This window comes from Eschrichtius robustus, chromosome 7 (genome assembly GCF_028021215.1).
Source record: "Eschrichtius robustus isolate mEscRob2 chromosome 7, mEscRob2.pri, whole genome shotgun sequence".
NCBI classification, from domain to species: Eukaryota; Metazoa; Chordata; class Mammalia; order Artiodactyla; family Eschrichtiidae; genus Eschrichtius; species Eschrichtius robustus.
The window spans coordinates 73,573,528-73,597,154 of NC_090830.1; the positions used below are offsets into that span (position 1 = coordinate 73,573,528).

Genomic DNA, 23,627 nt, shown 5'->3' on the forward strand with positions numbered 1-23,627 from the left:
CAAAAACAACGATTTAAAATTTTTTAAATGTATTTCCATCTACTATAAGTTCAGAAAAATAATTTAAAACATATTATATTTAAGGCTTTCTCATTTTTCTAATTACAACACAAGTATTTTCTTATGTCATTAAATATTCTTCCAGGACCTCCCTGGTGGCACAGTGGTTAAGAATCCACCTGCCAATGCAGGGGACACAGGTTTGAGCCCTGGTCCGGGAAGATCCCACATGCCGCAGAGCAACTAAGCCCGGGCGCCACAACTACTGAGCCTGCGCTCTAGAGCCCATGTGCCTAGAGCCTATGCTCCACAGTAAGAGAAGTCACCGCAGTGAGAAGCCCACGCACCACAATGAAGAGTAGCCCCCGCTCACTGCAACTAGAGAAAGCCTGAGCGCAGCAACAAAGACCCAAAGCAGCCAAAAATAAATTAATTAATTAAAAAAAAATTCTTCCAGAACACAATTTTTAATGGTTGCATATTATATCATATAAAAGTTCCATGGCTTACTAAGTTAGCTATTTTAACTGTAGTTGGACATTTAGATTAAAATATTAAAAACAATGCTTATTCCCCTCACCTCTCCCACCCCAGTAATCTTTAGAGAATTAACATATGGTCACAGGAAATTCTGTAAACATGACAATTAAGAGCAAACAATTTTTAAACTAGATCTGGGGCTCCAGACCTGGTTCATTCACTATCTAGCCTCAGTGTTTCCAAGATAAAAGTAGTATTAATTTCATATGGTTGTTGTGAGGATTAAGTGGAATAATGTATGTAAAATGCTTTTAGCACAGTTCCTACAGCACACAGTGAAGGCTCAATAAATATTCTAATTAGCTAGTAATTTTCAAAAGAAGATGGGCATCTTTTCTGCATATATTTTGGTCCGTAGTTTGGAATACTTCCTTAGAAGAAATTCTGCTTTGCAAGGAAGAATTTCAAAGTCAAAGGAAAGTTAAGCATACTATCAAACTCTTCCTCCGCAACTGTTCTAGTTTGTACCGCCATTTGTAGTCCAGGAAAATGACTATCTTTCCACATTTTCATCTGCATACACATACCATAGACACATAAAACATATTTCTGAGTTAAAAAATGACAACTTGTTTTACTATATATTTTTTACTATTAGTGATACTGAAAATTAGGGATTTGTGTGTTTGTGAAATGCCTCTTTGTATACTTGGCCCATTTATCTTTTGGGGGCTAGTGTTTACTTATATATTTGTATCTGAATTCATCATATGTCAGGGTTATTACCCTGTGTCATCCTTGTTACATATATGCTTTTTATGTTTTGTTATATCATATTTTTCATTGGTCAAATTAAACTTTTCCTTCTGTGATGTCCTACATTGTGTTGAAGTTTAGAAAGTCCTTCTTAAGTAGGGCAGCCTGAATATGTGTTAATCTCTCTTCTTCCAGAAATCCCTCTAAGTGAGAATAAAGGAATAAAAATGGCATAAACCCACAAGAAAAAAAGAATAGGGGAGGGTTTTAATAGCACTAAAGAGATTTCAATATTTCAAAATATGAAAAGTAAATGGATAGCTTGTCTGTTTCGGTAAAGCAGAAAAAACTGCAACAGTAGCTTGTAGAGGAAAGCCAGTAAAAAACAAGTTCATCTGTCCTATAGGCTCAGGAACTGGAAGTGCCAATTAATACCTGTAAAGTCAGAGGTAGTCCAGGTAGCTCAGTTAGTAAAACATAAGAATCTGAAAGTCAGAGGTATTAGAGTGGGGTTGAAAATAGGATGCTTGGTGGAAAGGCCGTTGCCTTTTTGGAAAGGATGAACTAAAGAGGCTCTGGAATCTGAGGTAGCTGATGGTCAGGGTGCTGCATTAAAAACAAAGGGATCAAATGAAGGTCTGTACAGTGAACAGTGAGAATCCTAGCTTCCCTTTCCAGCGTTTGGAACACTACTAGAAAACTGGCAGCCAGGGCTACAACCTTTCCTGTAAACACAAAGAATAAGAAACTTATACATGCTGACATTTGAGGGTTTGCCCTTGAAAGGCCCCCACCTAATCACTCTATGAATAGGGCCAGTACACAGTGCCCATACACATAAAGTATCTAGGTAGCATTTCAGTGTCACACTCTAAAATAATAAACAGCCAAGAACCACAAGAAAAAGACAAAAGAAACAAACACAAGAAAACTGGAAGAATAAGAGGTATTATGGGAAACAAAGAAAAACAATAAATTTTAAAAGACTACATTTAAAAATATTAAAATCATAAAATATATCTTTTCAGAACATAATGGAATGAAACTAGAAACCAATATCAGAAGGAAATATGGAAAATTCACAAAGAAGTGGAAATTAAATAACACACTCTTAAAAAAACCAATGGGTCAAAGAAGGTATCACAAGGGAAATCAGAAAATACTTAGAGACTCCTGAAAATGAAAATACACACACAAAAACTTACGGAATGCAGGGAAAGCAGTGCTCAAAAAGAAGTTTTTATATTTGTAAACATCTATTAAAAAAGAGAGGACTTCCCTGGTGGCCCAGTGGTTAAGAATCCGCCTTCCAATGCAGGGGACGTAGGTTCGATCCCTGGTCGGGGAACGAGGATCCCACATGCCACGGGGCAACTAAGCCCATGTGCCGTAACTAGACAGCCTGCGCGCCACAACTACTGAGCCCACGTGCTGTGGAGCCCGTGTGCCACAACTACTGGGCCCGTGCACCGCAACTACTGAGCCCACGCACCACAGCTAGAGAGAGGCCCGCGTACCACAACGAAGATCCTGCGTGCCACAACTAAGACCTGATGCAGCCAAATAAAAAAATTAATTAATTAGTTAATTAAACAATTTCTCAAATAAATAACCTAACTTTATATCCTAAGGAACTACAAAAAGAAGAGCGAACCAAACCCAAACCTAGCAGAGGGGGAAAATAATAAAGATTAAAGTGGAGATAAATGAGAATGGAAAAGCAATACACAAAGCAACAAAACCTAAAGGTGATTCTTTTAAAAGATCAACAGAATTAACAAACCTTTAGCTAGAATGACCAAGGAAAAAAGAGAGAAGACTTACTAAAATCAGGACCGAAATTGTGGACATTACTATCAACCTCAGAGAAATAAAAAGGATTATAAGAGAATACTATGAATAACTGCATGCTATCAAAACAGATAATCCAGATGAAATGGACAAATTCCTAGAAACACACAAACTACCAACTGACACTAGAAGAATTAGAAAACCTAAAGAAACTTATAACAAGAGATTGAATCATCAATCAAAAACCTTCCAACCAACAAAAACCTGAGACCATATTCTACCAAACATTTAGAAGAATTAACACCAATCATTCTCAAACTCTTCCAAGAAATGGAAGAGAAGGAAACAGTTCTTAACTCATTCTATGAGGTCAGGGATACCATGATACCAAAGCCAGACAACGACATCACACACACACACAAAAGAAAACTACAGCAGTATTCCTTGCAAATAAGAACAGAAAAATCATCAACAGAATACTAGGAAACTGAATCCAGCAGCACATTAAAAGGATTACACACCATGACCAAGTGGGCTTTATCCCAGGATTGCAACGTCGTTCAACATAAGAAAAGCAACCAATGTAATACATCACATAATGGAATGAAGGAAAGAAACCACATGATCATCTCAACTGATGCAGAAAAAAACATATGAATAAAATCCAACACCCCTTCATGATAAATAACTCAATAAACTAGGCATAGAAGGGAATTTCCTTAACATGATTCAAGGTATTTATGAGAAACCCACAGTTGACATTCCACTCAGATCAGGAAAAACTGAGAAGCATGTCCACTGTCACCACTTGCATTTGAAAGCATACTGGAAGTTCAAGGTGGGGCAATTAGACAAGAAAAAGAAATAAAGGTACACAAATTGGAAAGAAAGAAGTAAAATTAAATCTATTGAATTTATAGATGACATGATCTTGTATACAGAAATCCTAAAGAATGCACAAAACTATTAGTGCTAATAAATGAATTCAGCACATGATCAACACACAAAAAATCAGCTCTATTTCTACACAGTAGCAATGAACCAAAAATAAAGAAAATAATTCCATTTATGATAGCATCAAAAAGAATAAAATACTTAGAAATAAATTTAACCAAGGAAGTGTAAGACTTATACACTGAAAACTACAAAACATTGCTGAAAGAAATTAAAAGACCTAAATAACTGGAAAGACATCCCATGTTCATAGACTAGAAGACAGTATTGTTAAGATGGCCATACTTCCCAAACTGATTCAATGCATTCTCTATCAAAACCTCAATGGCTTTTTTTGCAGAAATGGAAAAGCTAACTGTAAAATTCATACAGAATTGTAAGGGGCCGCTAATAGTCAAAAGAATCTTGAACGAGAAGAACAAAGTGGGAGAACTCACACATTCCAATTTTAAAATCTACAAAGCTATAGTAAATAAGACAGTGTAGTACTGGCATAAGAATAGACATATACACCACTGGAATAAAATTGAGAGTCCAGAAATAAATCCATATAGCTACAGTCAGTTAATTTTCAGCAGGGTGCCAAGACTTAACAAACAATGGCGGGACAACCAGGTATTCACATGCAAAGAATGAAGTTGAACTCTTTCCTCACACCATAGACAAAAATGAACTCAAAATAGATCAAAGACCTAAATATAACAGCTAAAACTATAAAACTCTTAGAAGAAAACTCAGGGGTAAATCTTCATGACCTTGAATTTGTCCATGGTTTCTTAGTTGTAACACCAAAAAGCACAGGCAATAACATAATAGACAAAAAAAAAAAGACTTCACCAAAATTTAAAACTTTTGTTATCAAAGGACATTAGCAAGAAAGTAAAAAGATAATTCATACACCGGGAGAGAATATTTGCAAATCATATATTTGACAAGGGTCTAGTATCCAGAATACATAAAAGAACTCCTAAAACTCAGCAACAAAAAGAAAAACAAGCCAATTGAAAAAGTGTATAAGACTTAAAAAGACATTTTGCTAAAGAAGGCATACAAATGGCCAAACAAGCACATCATTAGCCAGTAGGGGATGCAAATCAAATCACACTGAGAGGGACTTCCTTGGTAGTCTGGTGGGTAAAAACACAAAGATCCACAATAAAGCTTGTTACGAATGCCCCTCCCCTGGTCTCAAAACATTACCTTTCTGCAGAACTGAATAGAGGCCCATAGAACTCTTTGTGTTCCCGGCAGACAGGCCTCCGCCCCACGGACCCTCTTCAAATTCTACCTGCTACACCACTACAAACTGCCCTAAGAGATCAGTGCCAAGAAAGAGACCATAATTTGAACAGATTGTCCACCTACCTCAGAGGCCATCACGACTATTCAACCATGTCTTACATGCCTGACTGTCAACGAAGGAGGCCTAAAAACTCACAGGTTGTCCCTAATCCCACTTCCATGTGGCAGTGTACAGGCCCTAAAATCTGACACAATGTTACTAACTGTCCCTGCTCCACCAAACCCCTTCTCTGTTCTGGAACTCACAATCTATCATTTGGAAAACTGCCTATATCCTAAACTTCTCCAAATTCTCCTTGCCCTTTTTCTTTTTTTTAAAATTAATTTATTTATTTATTATTTTTTGGCTGTGTTGGGTCTTCGTTTCTGTGCGAGGGCTTTCTCTAGTTGTGGCAAGCGGGGGCCACTCTTCATCGCGGTGCGCGGGCCTCTCACTATCGCGGCCGCTCTTGTTGCGGAGCACAGGCTCCAGACGCGCAGGCTCAGTAGTTGTGGCTCACGGGTTTAGTTGCTCCGCGGCATGTGGGATCTTCCCAGACCAGGGCTCGAACCCGTGTCCCCTGCACTAGCAGGCAGATTCTCAACCACTGCGCCACCAGGGAAGCCCGCCCCTTTTCTAAATGAACAAGGCTGTCTCCTGAGGATGCTATTTCCCCTGCAGCTCATAATAAGTGGTGTTTGTTTAGCCTTCCAACCCCTCATACAACCAGGCCTAGAGATAGGTCTCCTGGCTCTTCACTCCTTCTAGACCTCCTTCCATTTGCCTTCTTAAAATCCCAGCTTCTGTGAAACACATGCCAACTGACCATTTCCCTGCTACTGTTCCTTGTGCTGGCATCTAAAGACATTCATAGTGCACTCATTCACAGATTCTGGCACTATCTTTTGCTTTCTTTTTCTACCACTATTCCTGCCATCGTTTTTGATGATTTCAATACCCGGGCCAAAAAAGGCATCCAACACACTAGCCTCTCAGTCCCTTGAACTGCAATTTTCCAACAGTCTTGTCCTCCCATCACATCGCAGACACCCATTCCCATGGTCATATTTTATATTTAAATGCAACCATCCAAATTTTAAGCATCCCCTATCTGACCATCATTTCCTACTTTGTAACTCACCGCCCCCCCAATACTTTGACTCACACTACAACTTAACTCCACCAGCAACTACAATCCATTAACCACACTACTTTTTAAAAAATCATCACCTCCCAACCAAGTCATTACATTTTCCTCCTTACAAAGCTTAAATTCCATAACCCATCAAGATAATCATTCCCCTGCCCTTTCTTCCCTTCTGTTTATACTCACTTGCTAAAACCACAACCTAGTTAAATCAACTGTCTGTCTCATTTTTACCTCTACCTAAGCAGCTAAATGTGACTAAAGAAAAAAAACACAACCATGTTGATTGGTCTCCTTTTAAAATTCATGAACGTAAGTTTCAAATGGGCCTCCAATGCCGCCAGTCTAACCCTGTATTTATTTACATGGTCATCTTATTTTCCCACTCCCCTAAGTGATTATTTCACTCTTTCTCCTTTCTTCTTCAAACCTCCAACAACCTTCCCCCTATTCGAACTTTCTAACAAACTTGCGTCTTATTTCACTGTAAAGTAGAAATAATTCTAAGAAAACTTTCACAACCTCCCACCATCAAATCTACCAGAAGATTTGTATTTTCATATATACTTGGCTTTCTCTCATGATATTATAGATCTATGTGTCTGACTGGAGTCAATCCTCCACTAGCATACTCATCTCCATCTTTTCTTCACAACTTAAGGACTGTGGTCCTGCAGGTGATATCCCCTCCTGCATGGCTGATTTTCTACTTTCTGAGTAATTAATCACAACAACATGCAAACATGCTTTAATTTCTCATGTAAAATAAAATACCCTTTCTTGATGGAGAAAAAAATATGTATGGTGTAGCACTTCTTTTTAAAAATACTTCTTATTTTCAAATACTTTAACACTCACAAGAAATTACACAAATAGAACAGAATTCCTCTGTACCCTTTACTCAGTTTTCCCCAATAATAACAGCTTAAATAACCATACTTAAAACCAGGAAACTGACATTGGTATGTGGTATACTACTACATACGTACTTATATTTATTTTTTCAAAAAAGGTTAAACCGTAACATTTCTTTTGAAAAGAATAACTTTAAGAGGAGGGAGGAAATACAGTGGAGGGGGTAGAGACAAAAGTTAGACTTTTTTAGATACCTTATTTTGTAGACTTGACTTTGGAACTATGTAACTATTTCATATAACTATAAAACTAAATTGAAATTAAATAAGCAATCCTTAAAAATTAAAAATTCTACAAGTTAACCTAAGTGTGTATCTACCTGGTATAATGATACAGAGTGTACCAATTTCAAGTGATATCAAAACACAGTTATTTGCCTGTGTATCTCACCTGGGGTATACTCAAAGGGCAAAAATACCCTGCAAAATACTTAAAAATGAAACAAAACAAAACAAAACTACAGTTGACCCTTGAACAGCTCAGGGGTTGGGGCGCTGATCCCCTGTGCTGTCGAAAATCTGAGTAAAATCTTATAGTCGGTCCTCCATCCTTAGATTCAACCAACTGAGGATCGTATAGTATCACAGTATGTATTTATTGAAAATAATCTGCGTATAAGTGAACCTACACAGTTCAAACTCGTGTTGTTCAAGGGTCAACTGTATTTTCAGTTATCATAATATTGGTTGAAAGGCTGGTATTGTGAGGCAATAAATGTATAAGTCTGGAACATTTTATCACACGAAGTACACCAGGTAGCAAGGAAGCTACTAAACAGTATTAAGATTGTGTCAAAAGGACTCAGGTGCCGAATTGAAGAGCTCTCCCTGGACAAAAATGGGATAATATTAATAAAGATAATAACTGCAATAGACTGAAAAACATCAACTATGTTTAAGTCCATGAATATATAATAATATTTGAAAACAAAATCAAAAAAATGAATTGTCACCACTGGAGCATGCTAATTCTTTTGAAAAATAAGTAACTACAGAGAGAATTCTTTCCCATATGAACTGTACTGACAAGGATTAAATAGCAGACATGAGAAAATTTCTTTACATATAAGTATCCAAGCTACAAAAATGAAAAAGAAATGTTAGAATTAGAGTAGCACCATTTTGCCACCCCTAATAAATTAACTAGCCTAGGCACTGATCATCATGACTGCTAACATCACAAAGGATAGCCAGTCTCCTGGAAGAATGAATAAATAATACATCAAGGTTTTTAGAACAAACAGTAAATAATTCAAATTTCTCTCAACTCAGAGTTCTACAAACTGAACCATCCATTTCACTTACAGTTTCTAAATCAGGGGCCAGCAAACTTTTTCTGTAAAGGGGCAGACGGTAAATATTTTAGGCTTTGTTGGCCATAGGGGCTCGTTGTAACTCCCCACTCTGCCTCTGCCAGTTTTAGCTAGAAAGTAGCAATGGACAACAGGTAAATGAGTAGGCACTGACTTTATGTGCTGGGAAGAACTTTCAGGGACTGTAGTTTGCTGAGTAGTTATCTCTGCCCTAAATTATAAGGTAGAGAAATCAATGATCCCTAATGATAAATTAATTCTCCCCAGAAGAAAAGTTCATCTGGTACTTATTCAATCCTCAAATCTAATTCAGCAGAACAGTCAACATCATTTTCAGGATGACCATTCCGTAATTTATTTTGCTAATCTGAAATGTGTGGTAAGCATTAATGTGTTCTGATGTCTCTGAGTCCAAACATTTATAATTTTTAAAATTGTAATAAAGAAGATCTGTAAATAAAATATGTTAGGTATCTAGTAATAACTCCTATTTATTACTGAGTTAAGTTGAAACATATAGGTATATATACATAGGTGTATATAGACAGACAGATAGATAGATAGATAGATAGATAGATAGATAGATAGATAGATAGATAGAAGTAATTTAGACGGTTGGACTTTTTACCTTATCAGAAAACCAAATGAGCCTGGAATCTTCATAATACCTAAACATGCCGTATTTAGGATCCAATAATTCCCTCATGATGAGCAAGAAAAATTCTTTGCGTACCCCTCCTGCATCAACAGCATCTTCTCCAACAAATATAACCTAAAATAGGTTAATGCAAACACTGAATGTAAAGAAATGAACGTATATTCTGGAAACCCTACAACACGTTATTTATTATGAATAAAAGCGTGGCAATTAATAGCTAAAAATTTTTTAAGTATATAATTTTATTAAGATTCAAAGATACACTAAAAATGAACAGGAAAACTTTAAACATATTTTCTGAATAAAAGTTCCAATTATACAACAGAAAATGTTAAATTACCTTGAGTGGCTTTTTGTAGTCTATATTCTTTGTTTTCCTAAGGACTTCCATTGCATCTCCTACTATATTTTCTCTACGTACCACTAGAATTAAGCAAGGATTCACAGATTCAATCACTGGGAGAAAAAGAGAGGAGACATTCTGTCTGTGGGCCTGGTCAATAGCCATCTAGAAAACAAAAGATTAAAAATTTAATAGCAGTGCTATAAAGAAGCTGCTGTGACTGAATAAGCTAACCTCTACCTACTAATTATAGATGTCCTATAATTCCTATACTACTGAATTCACACAGCACCTAACACAGTATTCAGCACAGCATCAGAGCTTAATAAACTGAGCATAAAGAGTATCCTTTTGAATTTTTTTCTAGTAATGTATAACTGATGATACCATTAAGCTAAGTAAGCATGGAACTGTAATAATTATGATAAATCTGAACACTGTTGTTTCTCAAAAAATAACTAGGATGGAGAGTGAGGAGAAAAAGAAAACAGCATTAAAACAAACCTTTAAAGAGAAAAAGAAACAGCCTGGCCAACTAAAAGGTTTATAGAAATTCATTTAGTAGAGTGATCACCATATATGCTCACAAACCAAGCATTTGGCTTTTACCATTTAAAGCTTTTATTTTTTTCCTATGATTTTCCTTGTGTTATTAATTCTAAAATGGAATATCCTACATTGAAAGCACCAAGTGATTAACCTTTTTTTTTTTTTTAATATTTATTGATTTATTTGGCTGCGCCAAGTCTTAGTTGCAGCACATAGGATCTTTGTTGCCGCGTGTGGATCTTCTTCTTCTTTTTTTTAGTTGCAGCGTGCGGGATCTTGTAGTTGCAGCATGTGGGATCTAGCTCCCTGATCAGGGATCGAACACTGGCCCCCTGCATTGGGAGCACAGAGTCTTAACCACTGGACCACCAGGGAAGTCCTGATTAACTTATCGTTTAACAAATATTGCTAAAAAACTAGCAATCTAGCTGTTAGTATAGAACCCTACAAAAATATTTATTTCTTCTGTTGATGAAAATGGAAATAAGCACATCTCTAAAATTCCTCCTACTATTATTTATTGTTTAAATATATGGAAGAATTTAGAATAGTAAATGCATTTATCTTAAAGGAATAAAAATTGCCATCAAAATTGGGGGAAGGGGGCTTCCCTGGTGGCGCAGTGGTTGAGAATCTGCCTGCCAATGCAGGGGACACGGGTTCGAGCCCTGGTCTGGGAAGATGCCACATGCCGCGGAGCGACTAGGCCCGTGAGCCACAATTGCTGAGCCTGCGCGTCTGGAGCCTGTGCTCCGCCAACAAGAGAGGCCGCGATAGTGAGAGGCCCGCGCACCGCGATGAAGAGTGGCCCCCACTTGCCGCAACTAGAGAAAGCCCTCGCACAGAAACGAAGACCCAACACAGCCATAAATAAATAAATTAAAAAAAAAAAAAAATTGGGGGAAGGGTAATTTTTAAAAGCATTTTTAGAATATTAAGTGCTCAAGGTCTCATCTCATCCTTAGTCCTCAGCCTCTATAGTCTGATATTCTATACCAGAGGAAGAAACTCAAAAACTTTTAAATTTACAAGTTCAAATGATAAAGCAAACCTACTGTAGTCCTTCACGGTCATAATGTAAACTAGTTTTAAAAATTCTCATTATAAAGGAAAGAATGTTCAGCTTAAAGTGGGGGGTGGGGCGGGGGGGGGGAAGGAGAGTGGGGAGGAGGAAGAGGAGATGACCAACCTCAGGAAAGTACCTTATTTATTACTAAAACATTCTTCATGGACATTTCATACCCTCCTCCTAACAAGTGATCAAATGCCTCCTACTTTAACATCACCTCACCTCTACTGATTTTCATCTTTTACCAAGTATATAAATAGGGAATATATAATAAAGCAAGATTTGAAACAAACCATTTTATCAAGTAAACTAGTCAAACTGTTTATAAAGATTGTATATTTCTATAATGAAAGAAGATTATACCATTTTTTAGATATAAAATGATAAAAATCTAAATTATTCTATGTCCTTTTAAATATATATAAGTATCCCTCATAAGAATACACATTTCACATGCAACAGTCCTCTTCATAGGTACCAAAGGTGCTTTGGTAAAAGTAGCTTTGCAAAAGACAGACCACAAAGGTACAAAATATCCCCAAAGACATTTCAAATACTTTAAAAAATCACCAGAGAAACAATTCAAAAACTACTCTCAAATTAAATTAGTACTATACAATATTTTACCTGCATCTGTAAGACTGCATCTGTTTGTAACAGAGTAGTTTTTGCTTGGGCGTCAAATACAAATGGATATGTGCAGATTGTAACAGGGATATCTGCCACCTAGAAATGAAAAATTAGCTTATTAGTACAAATTGGTTTGTAACTTACTTCTTGTAGGTACTGTCATTTCTTGTGTAAAGCTGATCATATTCTTGGTTTATTCGCTTTTGTGTCATTCAGGAATTATAAATAAAATGTGGCCTATTTCTTTTTTTTTTAATTTTTGAATTTTATTTTATTTATTTTTTTATACAGCAGGTTCTTATTAGTTATCCATTTTATACATATTAGTGTATACATGCCAATCCCAATCTCCCACTTCATCACACCACCGCCACCCCCCCGCCACTTTCCCCCCTTGGTGTCCATACACCAAACGTGGCTTATTTCTGAATATAGAATTTTTACTGATAATTAGATGAGGCATTGGAATAACCCTAATTCCTAATTTTGGGAGAGAACTGTATACTTGAGAATCCATAAAATTGTAAATTACAGGCATCTTTTGCTTAACATATTTTTTTTTTTAAATAAATTTATTTATTTATTTTTGGCTGTGTTGGGTCCTCGTTTCTGTGCGAGGGCTTTCTCTAGTTGCGGCAAGCGGGGGCCACTCTTCATCGCGGTGCGTGGTCCTTCTATCGCAGGCCCTCTTGTTGCGGAGCACAGGCTCCAGACACACAGGCTCAGTAGTTGTGGCTCACGGGCTCAGTTGCTCCGCGGCATGTGGCATCTTCCCAGACCAGGGCTCGAACCCGTGTCCCCTGCATTGGCAGGCGGATTCTCAACCACTGCGCCACCAGGGAAGCCCCTGCTTAATATATTAACTCCAAGTTTCAGTGAATTAGGCTGCAAATTTATTCTAAATGTGGGGCTCCTATGTTAAATACAGTACCCAGTTCTTTTACGTTAGGGCTACTCTAGCAAGTGAGGCCAATGGTAAGCAATCTACTTATTCATTCAACAGATATTTACTGCCAGGTTATTAGGGGGACAACACTATTATGAGCCCAACAATCTGTTCATTCATTTAACTTACAAAATAAGCACGATCAGTATTATTATTTTCTGTCAATCTTCAAAGTTGATCAATAATAATTGATCTATTATTACCATTATCAGACATTAGTCATCTTATCGACAATTATTTATCCTAGCAGGTAAAACATAGTGATTGATTGCTAAGTTTTTAACAGGGCGGAAAAATACAAAGAGAATTGCCAGTCACAGATCTTGCAGTTGGATGTTATACTACCATATACCCAACAAAGCAAAATTTTTGTGCCAGCCCTGACACAGAGCCCCTTCTTATTATAAGACTTCCAGTGAAGACTTAATACACCATGAAACAATCCTCTTCTTTTTAAGTTCTTAGAAAGTTCTTTATATTGAGTCTGAATCTGCATTTCTATACATCACTTTGCTTTCTATTTCAGTCTTCATTCTGCCCCTGCAGGGAAGTTTATATGGTTTAGATACTTCGTGCTGCCATGCTCTCCCTAGGCTGTCTTTTTCCCACACTAAACGTGCCCAGTTTTTCCAACTATCCTGAAAATAATATGGTTTCCAGCTCTACTCCATCCCAACCGCCTTCTTTTATTTTATTTATTTATTTATTAGGCTGCGCCGGGTCTTAGTTGCGGCATGTGGGATCTAGTTCCCTGACCAGGGATCGAACCTGGGCTCCCTGCATTGGGAGCATGGAGTCTTAACCATTGGACCACCACGGAAGTCCCCAATAGCCTACTTTTAAATGTATTTCAATTTGTCTAAGCCTCTTTCAACTATGGCCATCAAAAACAATGAAATTAATTCAATAGTGCCCAATCAGTATAGAACACAAGACTATCAACTTGTTGTTCTCAACATGTAAGACAATATGCTGAGCTACATTAACCCTTAAGTAAGTTATCATTCTTGGCTATTTCTCATATGACAAGTTTACCCTCCACCCTGTATTTGTGTCACTAACTAGCTATTGATGATAGAAAGTCTTTTTACTACTCTGAAACTCTAAAAGACTGAGATGATTTCTAAAGTCCCCTTTGGCTCCAAAACTCTTTGATTTCATAATTTTATATGCTACTTCTATTTGAGGATGAGGAAGCAAACAATGTCAGGCCCATAGTTTAAAGCTACTTCTAAATGCTTCATTGGTTCAAGTGCTGTGAAAAAAGCAAAGCAAACAACAAAACCTAAAGTCTATAACAGAAGTATAATACAACATTCCCAGGTGTTAAAAAGGTGGCTCAGGATTGTTGATTATATAAGCCAAAGTGCCAGAACTTTATATATTAAGATAGTACATTAAACAAAGTGAGGAAGATGATCATACTGAAAGTTTATTCAATTTTATGGCCATTTTGAGTGTCAATTATTAGTTTAAAAATTGAAGATCATTCTACTTCTCTAACATAAAACATTTTCTGCCTTCTGGGTAGGCATTTGTGAAATTTTATAAGTTTGCTTTTTTGTATTCTGAGGACACCGTAAATTTTATACTGGAAGGCTTTAGAAGGATAGGAATTATTTTAAGACAAACATTGTTAAAAGGCATCATATAGGTGTAATGCTAACTAAAACAGAGGGTCTAATTTTCTTCAGAAAATTCCTCTGAAATGTTATACAGGGCAAGTTCTATATACTCATTAAAATATGTATGTATATATACATATATATGTTTTAAAGTCACAAAGAAGAGGAACTTTGGGGTCTTCAATCACTTAAGACAAAACAGAGTATACCTTACTCTGAACATGAGACTTTATTACACCAAACTTACCTCAGTTAATCCATGGTTGACATCCTAAGACAGCAGTGCAGAATGTAACAGTAATGAGGAAAGAGCAACGTTAGTGTCCAAATTTAACTATTTCTATTCAAAGCAGCATTTCATTTATTTTGCTACAGCAGAATACTGAATTAATGAAGTAGACCAAAATACATCTACAACAAAACTTACCCTTTCCACATATACCTGATATATCTATAAATGTAATAAGACCTTCGTTTCAGGTATCTTGTGATCATAAAATCATTGAGGCTTGAACATAATGAAATTTGGTTTCAGCAACTAAGTACGCCATTTGCAGAATTTAGGTAGAACAGGGAAACTAATCCTAAGCCTAACTTGGTCTTGAAGAAATAATTTTATGGCCCAATCTCTCCACCTGGAAAATGGAGAAAATATCCCCCAGACTTTAAGACTTGGTTAATCTTGACAAAATATTTGAAAAGTGTTTAGTAGATTAAAATGCTATGTGGAAAGCGAGAAAATAAGCCATAACTGTTTTTATTCATCTGAAATAACCAGTGAAACACAAGTATCTCGTTCTTTAACACTGAATTAGCTAAAATAGAAAGTACAAGACAAGGCATAGGGGTTGGTAAGTAGAAAGAAGAAATGAAGAGAGAAAGAGGTGTTTATGAAGGATATAATAATGAAAATTATAATGAAAGCTTACCACTGCATTGAACAGAAATGCACAACACTTTCTTGAAGAAAGCTTTCACATATTCTCAGGGTATAGACTCAAATAAAGTGCTAGAATCTCCAAAAGTATCTTACTAAATTTGCAGATGGCACCTCGTATAGTGAGAAATTAATCTTACCCAAAGAGAGGTCTGATTTTGCCCTCAGCTACTGGGAGATGATCCACAGGACTTTGGAATGTCATACCTGGACAGGAGTATCTTTGTTTGCCTGGAGGCTCTGGGACATGTGGTTATCAGTTCTGCCTCCAGAAGGTCTAGAAAGTAAAGGTCAGCCACATGGGCAGTATGTGATGGAGCCTCAGTAAAAACTCTGGGCACCAAGGCTCCAGTGAGCTTCCTTGGTTGGCAATACCCTGAGAGTATTGACACAGATGGATGCTGGGAAAATAACTTGTCCATGACTCCTCAGGGAGAGGAAAACAGAAGCTCAGCCTTTGGTACCTTTCCCAGACTCTACCCTTATGCACTTTTCCCCTTGGCGTTTTAATCTGTACTCTTTCCCTATAATAAACTATAAACGTCAATATAACAGTTTCCAGTTAGTTCCGTGAAGTCTTGTAGCAAATTACTGAACCTGAGAGTGGTTCTAGGAATCCTCTAACCTCTAACCTACCAATCTAATTGGTATCAGAAGTGAAGGCAGTCTTGTGTGGACGATTCCCTCTAACTTTGTAATTGGCTAAATTCTTGCACGCCACAAGGGGTATCACTGGAAGTTTTAAGGTATTAGCAAACACTTAGGGTTTGTTCACTATATTGTGCTAAATAAAGCCAAAGCAGTGTAAGCATAAGTAAAATATGACTCTAACTTCCTGTTCTGAGAAAGGTAATTATTGATAATAGCTTCTTTCAAAAAATTCAGAGTACCAAGTTATCACTATATATGTGCCCCATTAGCAGTGTTAACAGAAGAATATATTTACAAGCTGTTCTGCAGAAAAAACCTTTTAGATTACACTCAGTTTAATTTAAAGCAATTTAACAGGAACAACTGAAATACTTTTATAGTATATCTTGTGGTATGCTTATTAAAGTGCTATTACAACTAAGAAGGTGTGAATAAGCAAAGAAACACCTTTCAATATTTTCTGACTACCTATGGCCAGCTTGAAAACTATATTTGATACCTGGTATCATGGAAGATGGATTTTACTCTTAATAATGAAACATTAATATATATGCAATTTTTTTATTGCTACATGTAAACAGATAAAGGTTCTAGGCATATCATTTAGCACTTGGAAGCCAATAAGATAGTCAGAATTTATAGTGCAACTAAACCATATTAAAGCAGAACAAAAGTTTGATGGTAGAGACAGATGTGAGCTAGAAGGAATATGAAAAATAATGGGACATGTGGAAAACTTGGGAAAAGAGACTATTAGATATCAGGCAAAATGATTTACCTAGGGGAGAGGCATCAAAGGGAAAACCACATTAAGGTCATTATTAGAAATTTCAATTTAAGTGTTAAGGATCTAAGACAAAAGCTCAAACATTTAAAAAGAAAAAATATAAATATGTAAAAAAGCAAGGATAAACTCCTCTGGGAAATATTAGAGTTGCAAGATAGTTGTTATATTAGTTGCAAGTCTAAATGAACCAAAGTAGTATTTCCAAGGAAAATTTAGAAGGAAAAAATGTGGTGGGGGGTGCAGACAGGATATTACAAAATACGTGAGGTCAATGAAAGGTCTATTGCTAAAAATTTACCACATCATTCAATGTGTGACCTACTAGTGGCTCCAAATCCACATACTCAAGCACTAACTGTTGGCTGTTTGTAGACTGGGGGCCCTGAAATTAGGTCAAGGCATGCCTAATTTTAGTTACCCAATGTCCTAGAAACTTGAGTAAGAAAGGCCTAAAGGAATGTTCAAAAGTCAGGGTCTCATGGTCCAAAGCAGACTTACACTAAGGCTGCTTTTAACATCAATGGTTAATGATAGTTCTAGTTAGTTATAGACAAAAAAGATGCAACTCCTTGGCATGTTTTAGTTTCAACAAATTACTTATGGCAAAACACTATCATTGCTGGCGTCATCATTATTTAAGGGTATAACATAGGATTATTCTGAGGAGGTATAAACAGAGGATACCGAAGTTACTGAAGTAATTCAAATAAATATGAAAGGTGTTGGTGACTAGGCAGGAAAAAAAAAAAAGATACTTCTAAAACACGAAGAAAATGAAAAATAAACCAATATAACTTGGTAATTCAAGGCATAAGGAATCAGTCCAAGTGTCTGCAAAACATTAATGCCATTAAAAATGACAAGGGAACTTTAAAAAGCAAGTATGAACCTTCTGGGAAATATTACAGCTGCAAGGTTTATACTGCAAGTATTAAATGTATTGCAATATTAAAGAACACAAATGTATTTTAATTTCTTCATTTCATTAAATGAGGACGAAACTCAAACCTAGAAAGTTAAGTACTGGCCTATCTTCCCAAAGCTGGTCTCCCTAGCTGTATGTCAGTCTATCTTCCTAGTCTGCTGATGAGCATGCCATGCTGTTAGCTCAGCACTGTCCGCAGTTAAGGTACAAAACCTTAATGCCACAGAAGAAACAGTAATGATTTACAAACACAGCACAATTAATACTGAAATAAAATTTATGACTTAAAAAATATATAAAGTGTAATATCAAAGACTGTAAAAATGTCACCAATTTATCAAATATATTTATTAGTACTTACTTGTATCTGACATGTCTTACATAGGCATTCACAGTTCTTGAAATAATAGAATATGCACTTTAAAAAATGCTTAACTTGACTTTTAATTATAAGAGGCACAGACTCAGCATAGACCTTTCTACATTTTATTCTAAATTAATCGATTTTTACTAGATATGTATCGATACGTATGTATAGTAACGAAAAGTATAAGAAAGGGAAGAAAAAAGAGCAAAGAGTTTAGTTGTAACCACTAAAGTTTTTTTTGTTTTTTTTTTGTTTTTGTTTTTGTTTGGCCGCACCGTGCAGCTTGTGGGATCCTAGTTACCCAACCAGGGATCAAACCTGGCCCTCGGCAGTGAAAGCATGGAGCCCTGACTATTGGACTGCTAGGGAATTCCCCACTAAAGTATTTTTATAAACAATTTTAGAGCAAAGTTAAAAGAGGTTAGCAAATAAACTTAGACTAGTACCTAGAAAGTGGAGAAAAACATCAAATAGCAGAAGATAAAAAGAGAGAGAACTCATGTGCTCTTTTATTTTGCCAAGAAATTATTGTAGAGGGAGAAAAACAGATAAAAAGCAAAAGGAATCCAACTGAAAAAATTTCATACCCTAATATCAGAGTCTGGAAAAACAAACAAAACAGAGAAGCTTATATAGTAACCAGCAGGAGGAGGAGGATCAAGCAAAAACTTCATGGAAACATGAAAAGGGAAACATGAAAAAAGGATGGGAAAATGGAAGAGGATGAGGTGAAAAGTTAGTCTCAGCTGTACAAGAGGATATTACAAGGAATGCAAAGAATTTCACAGAATTAGTTTTTAATGTTTAGAGACCAGGAAAGTATATACCTGTTGGGTTCTTTTTTTTATTTTGGTTTTTTCCTTCTAGTTCTATTGAGATATAAATGACATACAGCACTGTGTTAGTTTAAGGTGTATATTCCTGATGGAGTCTTAAAATCCTTGACTGGGAGAGAAAGGAAATGGAGAAAGAAATCTCAACAGACTATGGCATCAAGAGAAATATAATAAAGGTAATATATAATAAAGGTAATATAATAAAGGTAAAATAATTTCCTTGCAGTGTTTAGAACAAGGTTAAGTTTTACATATATACGTGTATATATTTATATATAAAATATAAGTGTATATATATAAATACAATTTATAGACATATTTCTTATAATTCATAGTAATTATCTTCTATCAAGGAATATTTTAAACTTTCACATGAAGGAATGGAATTATTTCAAGATCATAACTCTTGTTCAATAATGCTATACATATGTACATTGTATACATAGATATAAGCACGTATAGATGTGTATATATGTCTATGTGCACATAAATACACATATACACATCTATATCATCACAAAACAGCATGTGAGTATCTTTAGGATAGACACTTTAAAACTTTACCAACTTTACTTACAGGGCCAACATGATGTTCAACCTAGTATTAAGACTAGTAATGCAAGCATGAACTCTATTAAATAGCCTCAGGAAAAGTCTTTAGTGTTATATGTAAATGTGAAAGTGATCTGAACTCTCTCAAAGAAAGAAGCACCTTCAGATGTCATAATATAAATTAATAAACTACTTAAGAGTTAGTCAAAGACCTTCAAAGTAAATTGTCAGCCTTCTATTTCCAGAAGACTAGAAGAACCCAAATCACGGGTTCTAGATTCTGATTTCTAAGATGTGACATTAAGTCCACTATGCACATTAAAGAACAAGTTTCCACTGCCACAACCACCTATTCAATACCAGCCTGTCTATAAATGGAGAGAAAGGAAAAAAATGTGGTTGAAAGAGTAGAGTAATAGAGGGCAATTTTCAAGGACAGCAACTTAGAAAGTCTAGAAATAAGAATGTGGTCCTCTACTGTCTCCCTCTTACCAGAAAACAGTAGCACTGAAAGAATTCCTAAGGAAATTCAATTTGATATCATCACAGATACATACCAAGAGGAGTTTGGATACAAGCCTGCCAAGCTTAAAAGCAAACATTCAAACCATAGCTTTTCCACGTAGCACAAGATTACTGCTAGCTTAAAAACCCTATTAGACTGGCATTTCTCTTAACTTGTTCAGAATACAAGTAGTTTATGACCTACATACCAGATAAAAATTCAGATGTCAAAGAACATCAGATCTAATTCACAGTGATCCAAGAGGATATAACTCTCCAGGAGAGAGTGAAATGCTTAGTGAAATAAGTCAGACAGAAAGACAAACACTATACGATATCACTTACATGTGGAATCTAAAAAATAATACAAATGAATCTATATACAAAACAGAACAGACTCACAGACACAGAAAACAAACTTACGGTTATCAAAGGGGAGCGGGGAGGAGGGACAAATTAGGAGTAGGGGATTACAGCTATGAACTACTATACATTAAAATAGATAAGCAACAAGGATTTACTGTATAGCACAAGGAATTATATTCAATAAAAAAACCAAAAAGAAAACGTTGAGGTGGGATATGAAGCTAGGTGCTCTTATGTCACACTCCTTCCTTATCATATTTAGGTTGTGAGCTGAGATTCCTGATCAAGAGAACATAATCATCTTCCATATCAAATATTAACTTGATTATTAAATTTGTAGAGTTATAATTAATTTACCAATTTGTTATGCCTTAAGAATTCTTTTAAAAGCTATGTACCAGGAGTTTAGAACTAGTTCAGTGTTTGTATATATTTAAATAAGATAATCGTAAATAAGGTAAGTGAACACTAAGCTTCTTAAAGGAATTATTTTATTTTAAAAGGAGTCTATATAATCACTCCAGTCTCAAAAACACTGCTCAAAGACCTAGGGTATCTAGGTGGTGTTATCAGGGTTTACATGCAAGTTTTTCGATAAAAAAAGTTCATTTTCTGAATCATCAGTTTTCCTCAATGGTAAATCATTTTAATCCCTTTTACATTGCAGTAAATATTTATTTATTTATTTACTTTTGAATTTTTTTATTTTTTTATACAGCAGGTTCTTATTAGTTATCCATTTTATACATATTAGAGTATATATGTCAATCCCAATCTCCTAATTCATCACACCACCACCCCCCTGCAGTAAATATTTATGAAGCCCCAAATTTGCATTCTCTAGAAGATAAAATATGAGACTTCACACAAGTCCTGCAGAGGGAAAATTAATAACCTCAAGAAATATGTTTTTTCTCCTGTCTTAGGGGTTCACTGGAGGAAGAGTTTGAAAAGCTTTATCTAGGTGAGAGCTTTAGTTTAAATAGGGAGGAAAAAAGGAAATATTTATTCAAAGCTTTCCAGAGGTCAAGTATTTTCTTTCCTAAAAAACTGTTGTCCCTTGACTCCAGCTAACCACCCTACTTTTTTCACTCCCTCCTCTTCAGTGCAGAGCTTCTCGAGAGTACTGCCTATGGCTTTTGTTCCCTATCCTCACCCCTAAATTTCTCTTAAGCATACTTACTCTAGACTGGTATTATCAAGGTTACCAATGACCTTCACATAATCAAATGCATTGATCAATTCTATGGTTTTATCCTATTTCTCAGCAGCGTTCAATATGGTTTCTCCTTCACCTTTCAATTTTGGTTTCCACAACTCTCTCCTAGTTTTCCTCCTACCTCTCTTAATCTCCTTTGTTGATTTCTCTCCTTTCCTCATCTCATATCCATCAGCAATTCTTGGCCGTTTTACCTCCAAGAGGTACCCAAGGCCATTTCCATCTTCCATCTATACACCTGCCAATCCTAGTCAAACCCATCATTTTCTCTCCCCTCATCTACTCCATTCCCCTCACTCCATCTTCCACACAGCTGACAGAGTGGTTATTTCAGAATATAAATTACACTGTACAGTATTCACCCCTGCTTACCACCCTCCAATGGCTTACCATAACACTTCAGATAAAATCCATGTTCCCGATCCTAATTTACTAAACCTTCCATGATCTGGCACCTGCCCATTTCTCTGATCCTTTCCCAGAACCCTCCCCATTCCCATATTTTAGCCATACTGGCCTTTTTCTATTCTTCAAACATGTCAAGCTTGCTCTCACCTAAGGTCTTTTAGTAGATGTAATTTTCCCTGAAATTTTCTTTGCTCTGATCTTACATGGCTGCTTTTTGTCATTTAGATTACAGATCATACTTCATTAGACAAGACTTTTCTGATTACCCAATCGCAAGAAACCATCCTGTCTTTATTACCTTCTCTTATTTTAATTCTCTATATAGTGCATATTATAAGCTTGTTTTTATTTTTGTTTTTGCTTTACTTGATTACTATCCATCTTGCCCACTAGATTATAAGTTTCATGAGAACAGGGCCTTTCCTCTGGTTAATCACTGTATTTCTTATACCTAAATAAGTGCCTGTTACAAAGGAGAGTCTTAATAAGTATTTGTTGAATAAGCAAATGAGCAGACATAAATCTGTAGGATGTTTGTAAACCTGACTGAGCCTCCTAGTGATTCTGCAAGAAAAAATAAAATCAACAAATCTCTCCCAATCCAGATCCAAGTATCTAGGGAAGCAAAGATGTTCTAGAAGTGACCTGATTCCTATAGGTAAGAGCATCCTAAAAACAGCATGCACTAACTGCACTGCCATTCAAAAACTACTGTACTTTTTTTTTTAAATTTTATTTATTTTTATTTTTGGCTGTGTTGGGTCTTCGTTTCTGTGCTAGGGCTTTCTCTAGTTGCGGCAAGCGGGGGCCACTCTTCATCGCTGTGCGTGGGCCTCTCACTATCGCGGCCTCTCCTGTTGCAGAGCACAGGCTCCAGACGCGCAGGCTCAGTAGTTGTGGCTCACGGGCCCAGTTGCTCCGCGGCATGTGGGATCTTCCCAGACCAGGGCTCGAACCCGTGTCCCCTGCATTGGCAGGCAGATTCTCAACCACTGCGCCACCAGGGAAGCCCTAAAAACTACTGTACTTTTAAGTGCCTACTAGACATATTTGAGATACTGTAAGAAGTGCTGGTGAATAAACTGACAGAGTGCCTATCCACAAGGAGCTTGCAGTTGGTACCTAGCAAGCAATGAAAGACTATTCACCTTCCTAGAACTGCTACATGCATATTGCTTAAATTACCTGCTTCAGGGGTGGAAAAGTTGGCCTTAAGTATATTATAATGGTTAGCAAATAAGAGTACTAAACCTGTTTTATATCTAGCTGCTTACCCATTTCTATACTGAAATTTTGTGTGACTAATTAAAGTTTTATAAGACTATGATATTAGTTTTATTTTTATTTTATTTTAATTTTTTTGGCCATGCGGCACGTGGGATCTTAGTTCCCTGACCAGGGATCGAACCCTCACCCCCTGCGGTGGAAGCGCAGAGTCTTAACCACTGGACTGCCAGGGAAGTCCCTATGCTATTATTTTAATTAAGTATCTAGTTATTAGAGACTTAGCCACATGGAAAGAAATATGTGGCACTTGTGGAGGTATGCCAAAAAACTGAAATCAAATTAAGCACATAAAAGGGGAAAAATAAAAACTAGAATCAACGGTACCACAGCT

The 23,627-nt window shown here is 36.3% G+C and overlaps 1 protein-coding gene across 6 annotated transcripts in view; it reads right to left on the reverse strand.

Moving 5' to 3' along the window:
- The window catches only part of HERC4 (HECT and RLD domain containing E3 ubiquitin protein ligase 4), a 130,605-nt gene that overhangs the window by 13,831 nt on the left and 93,147 nt on the right, over positions 1-23,627 (reverse strand). For 4 of the 6 annotated variants that reach the window (XM_068547663.1, XM_068547661.1, XM_068547662.1 and 1 more), the window contains 4 exons: positions 14,705-14,728; positions 11,884-11,982; positions 9,636-9,803; positions 9,266-9,409 (listed from right to left, as the gene is read on the reverse strand). In XM_068547663.1, the coding sequence (XP_068403764.1) occupies positions 9,266-9,409; positions 9,636-9,803; positions 11,884-11,982; positions 14,705-14,728 (435 nt within the window). The remainder of the gene's footprint in view (positions 1-9,265; positions 9,410-9,635; positions 9,804-11,883; positions 11,983-14,704; positions 14,729-23,627) is intronic. The other 2 variants (XM_068547664.1, XM_068547665.1) reach the window with 2 other exon arrangements.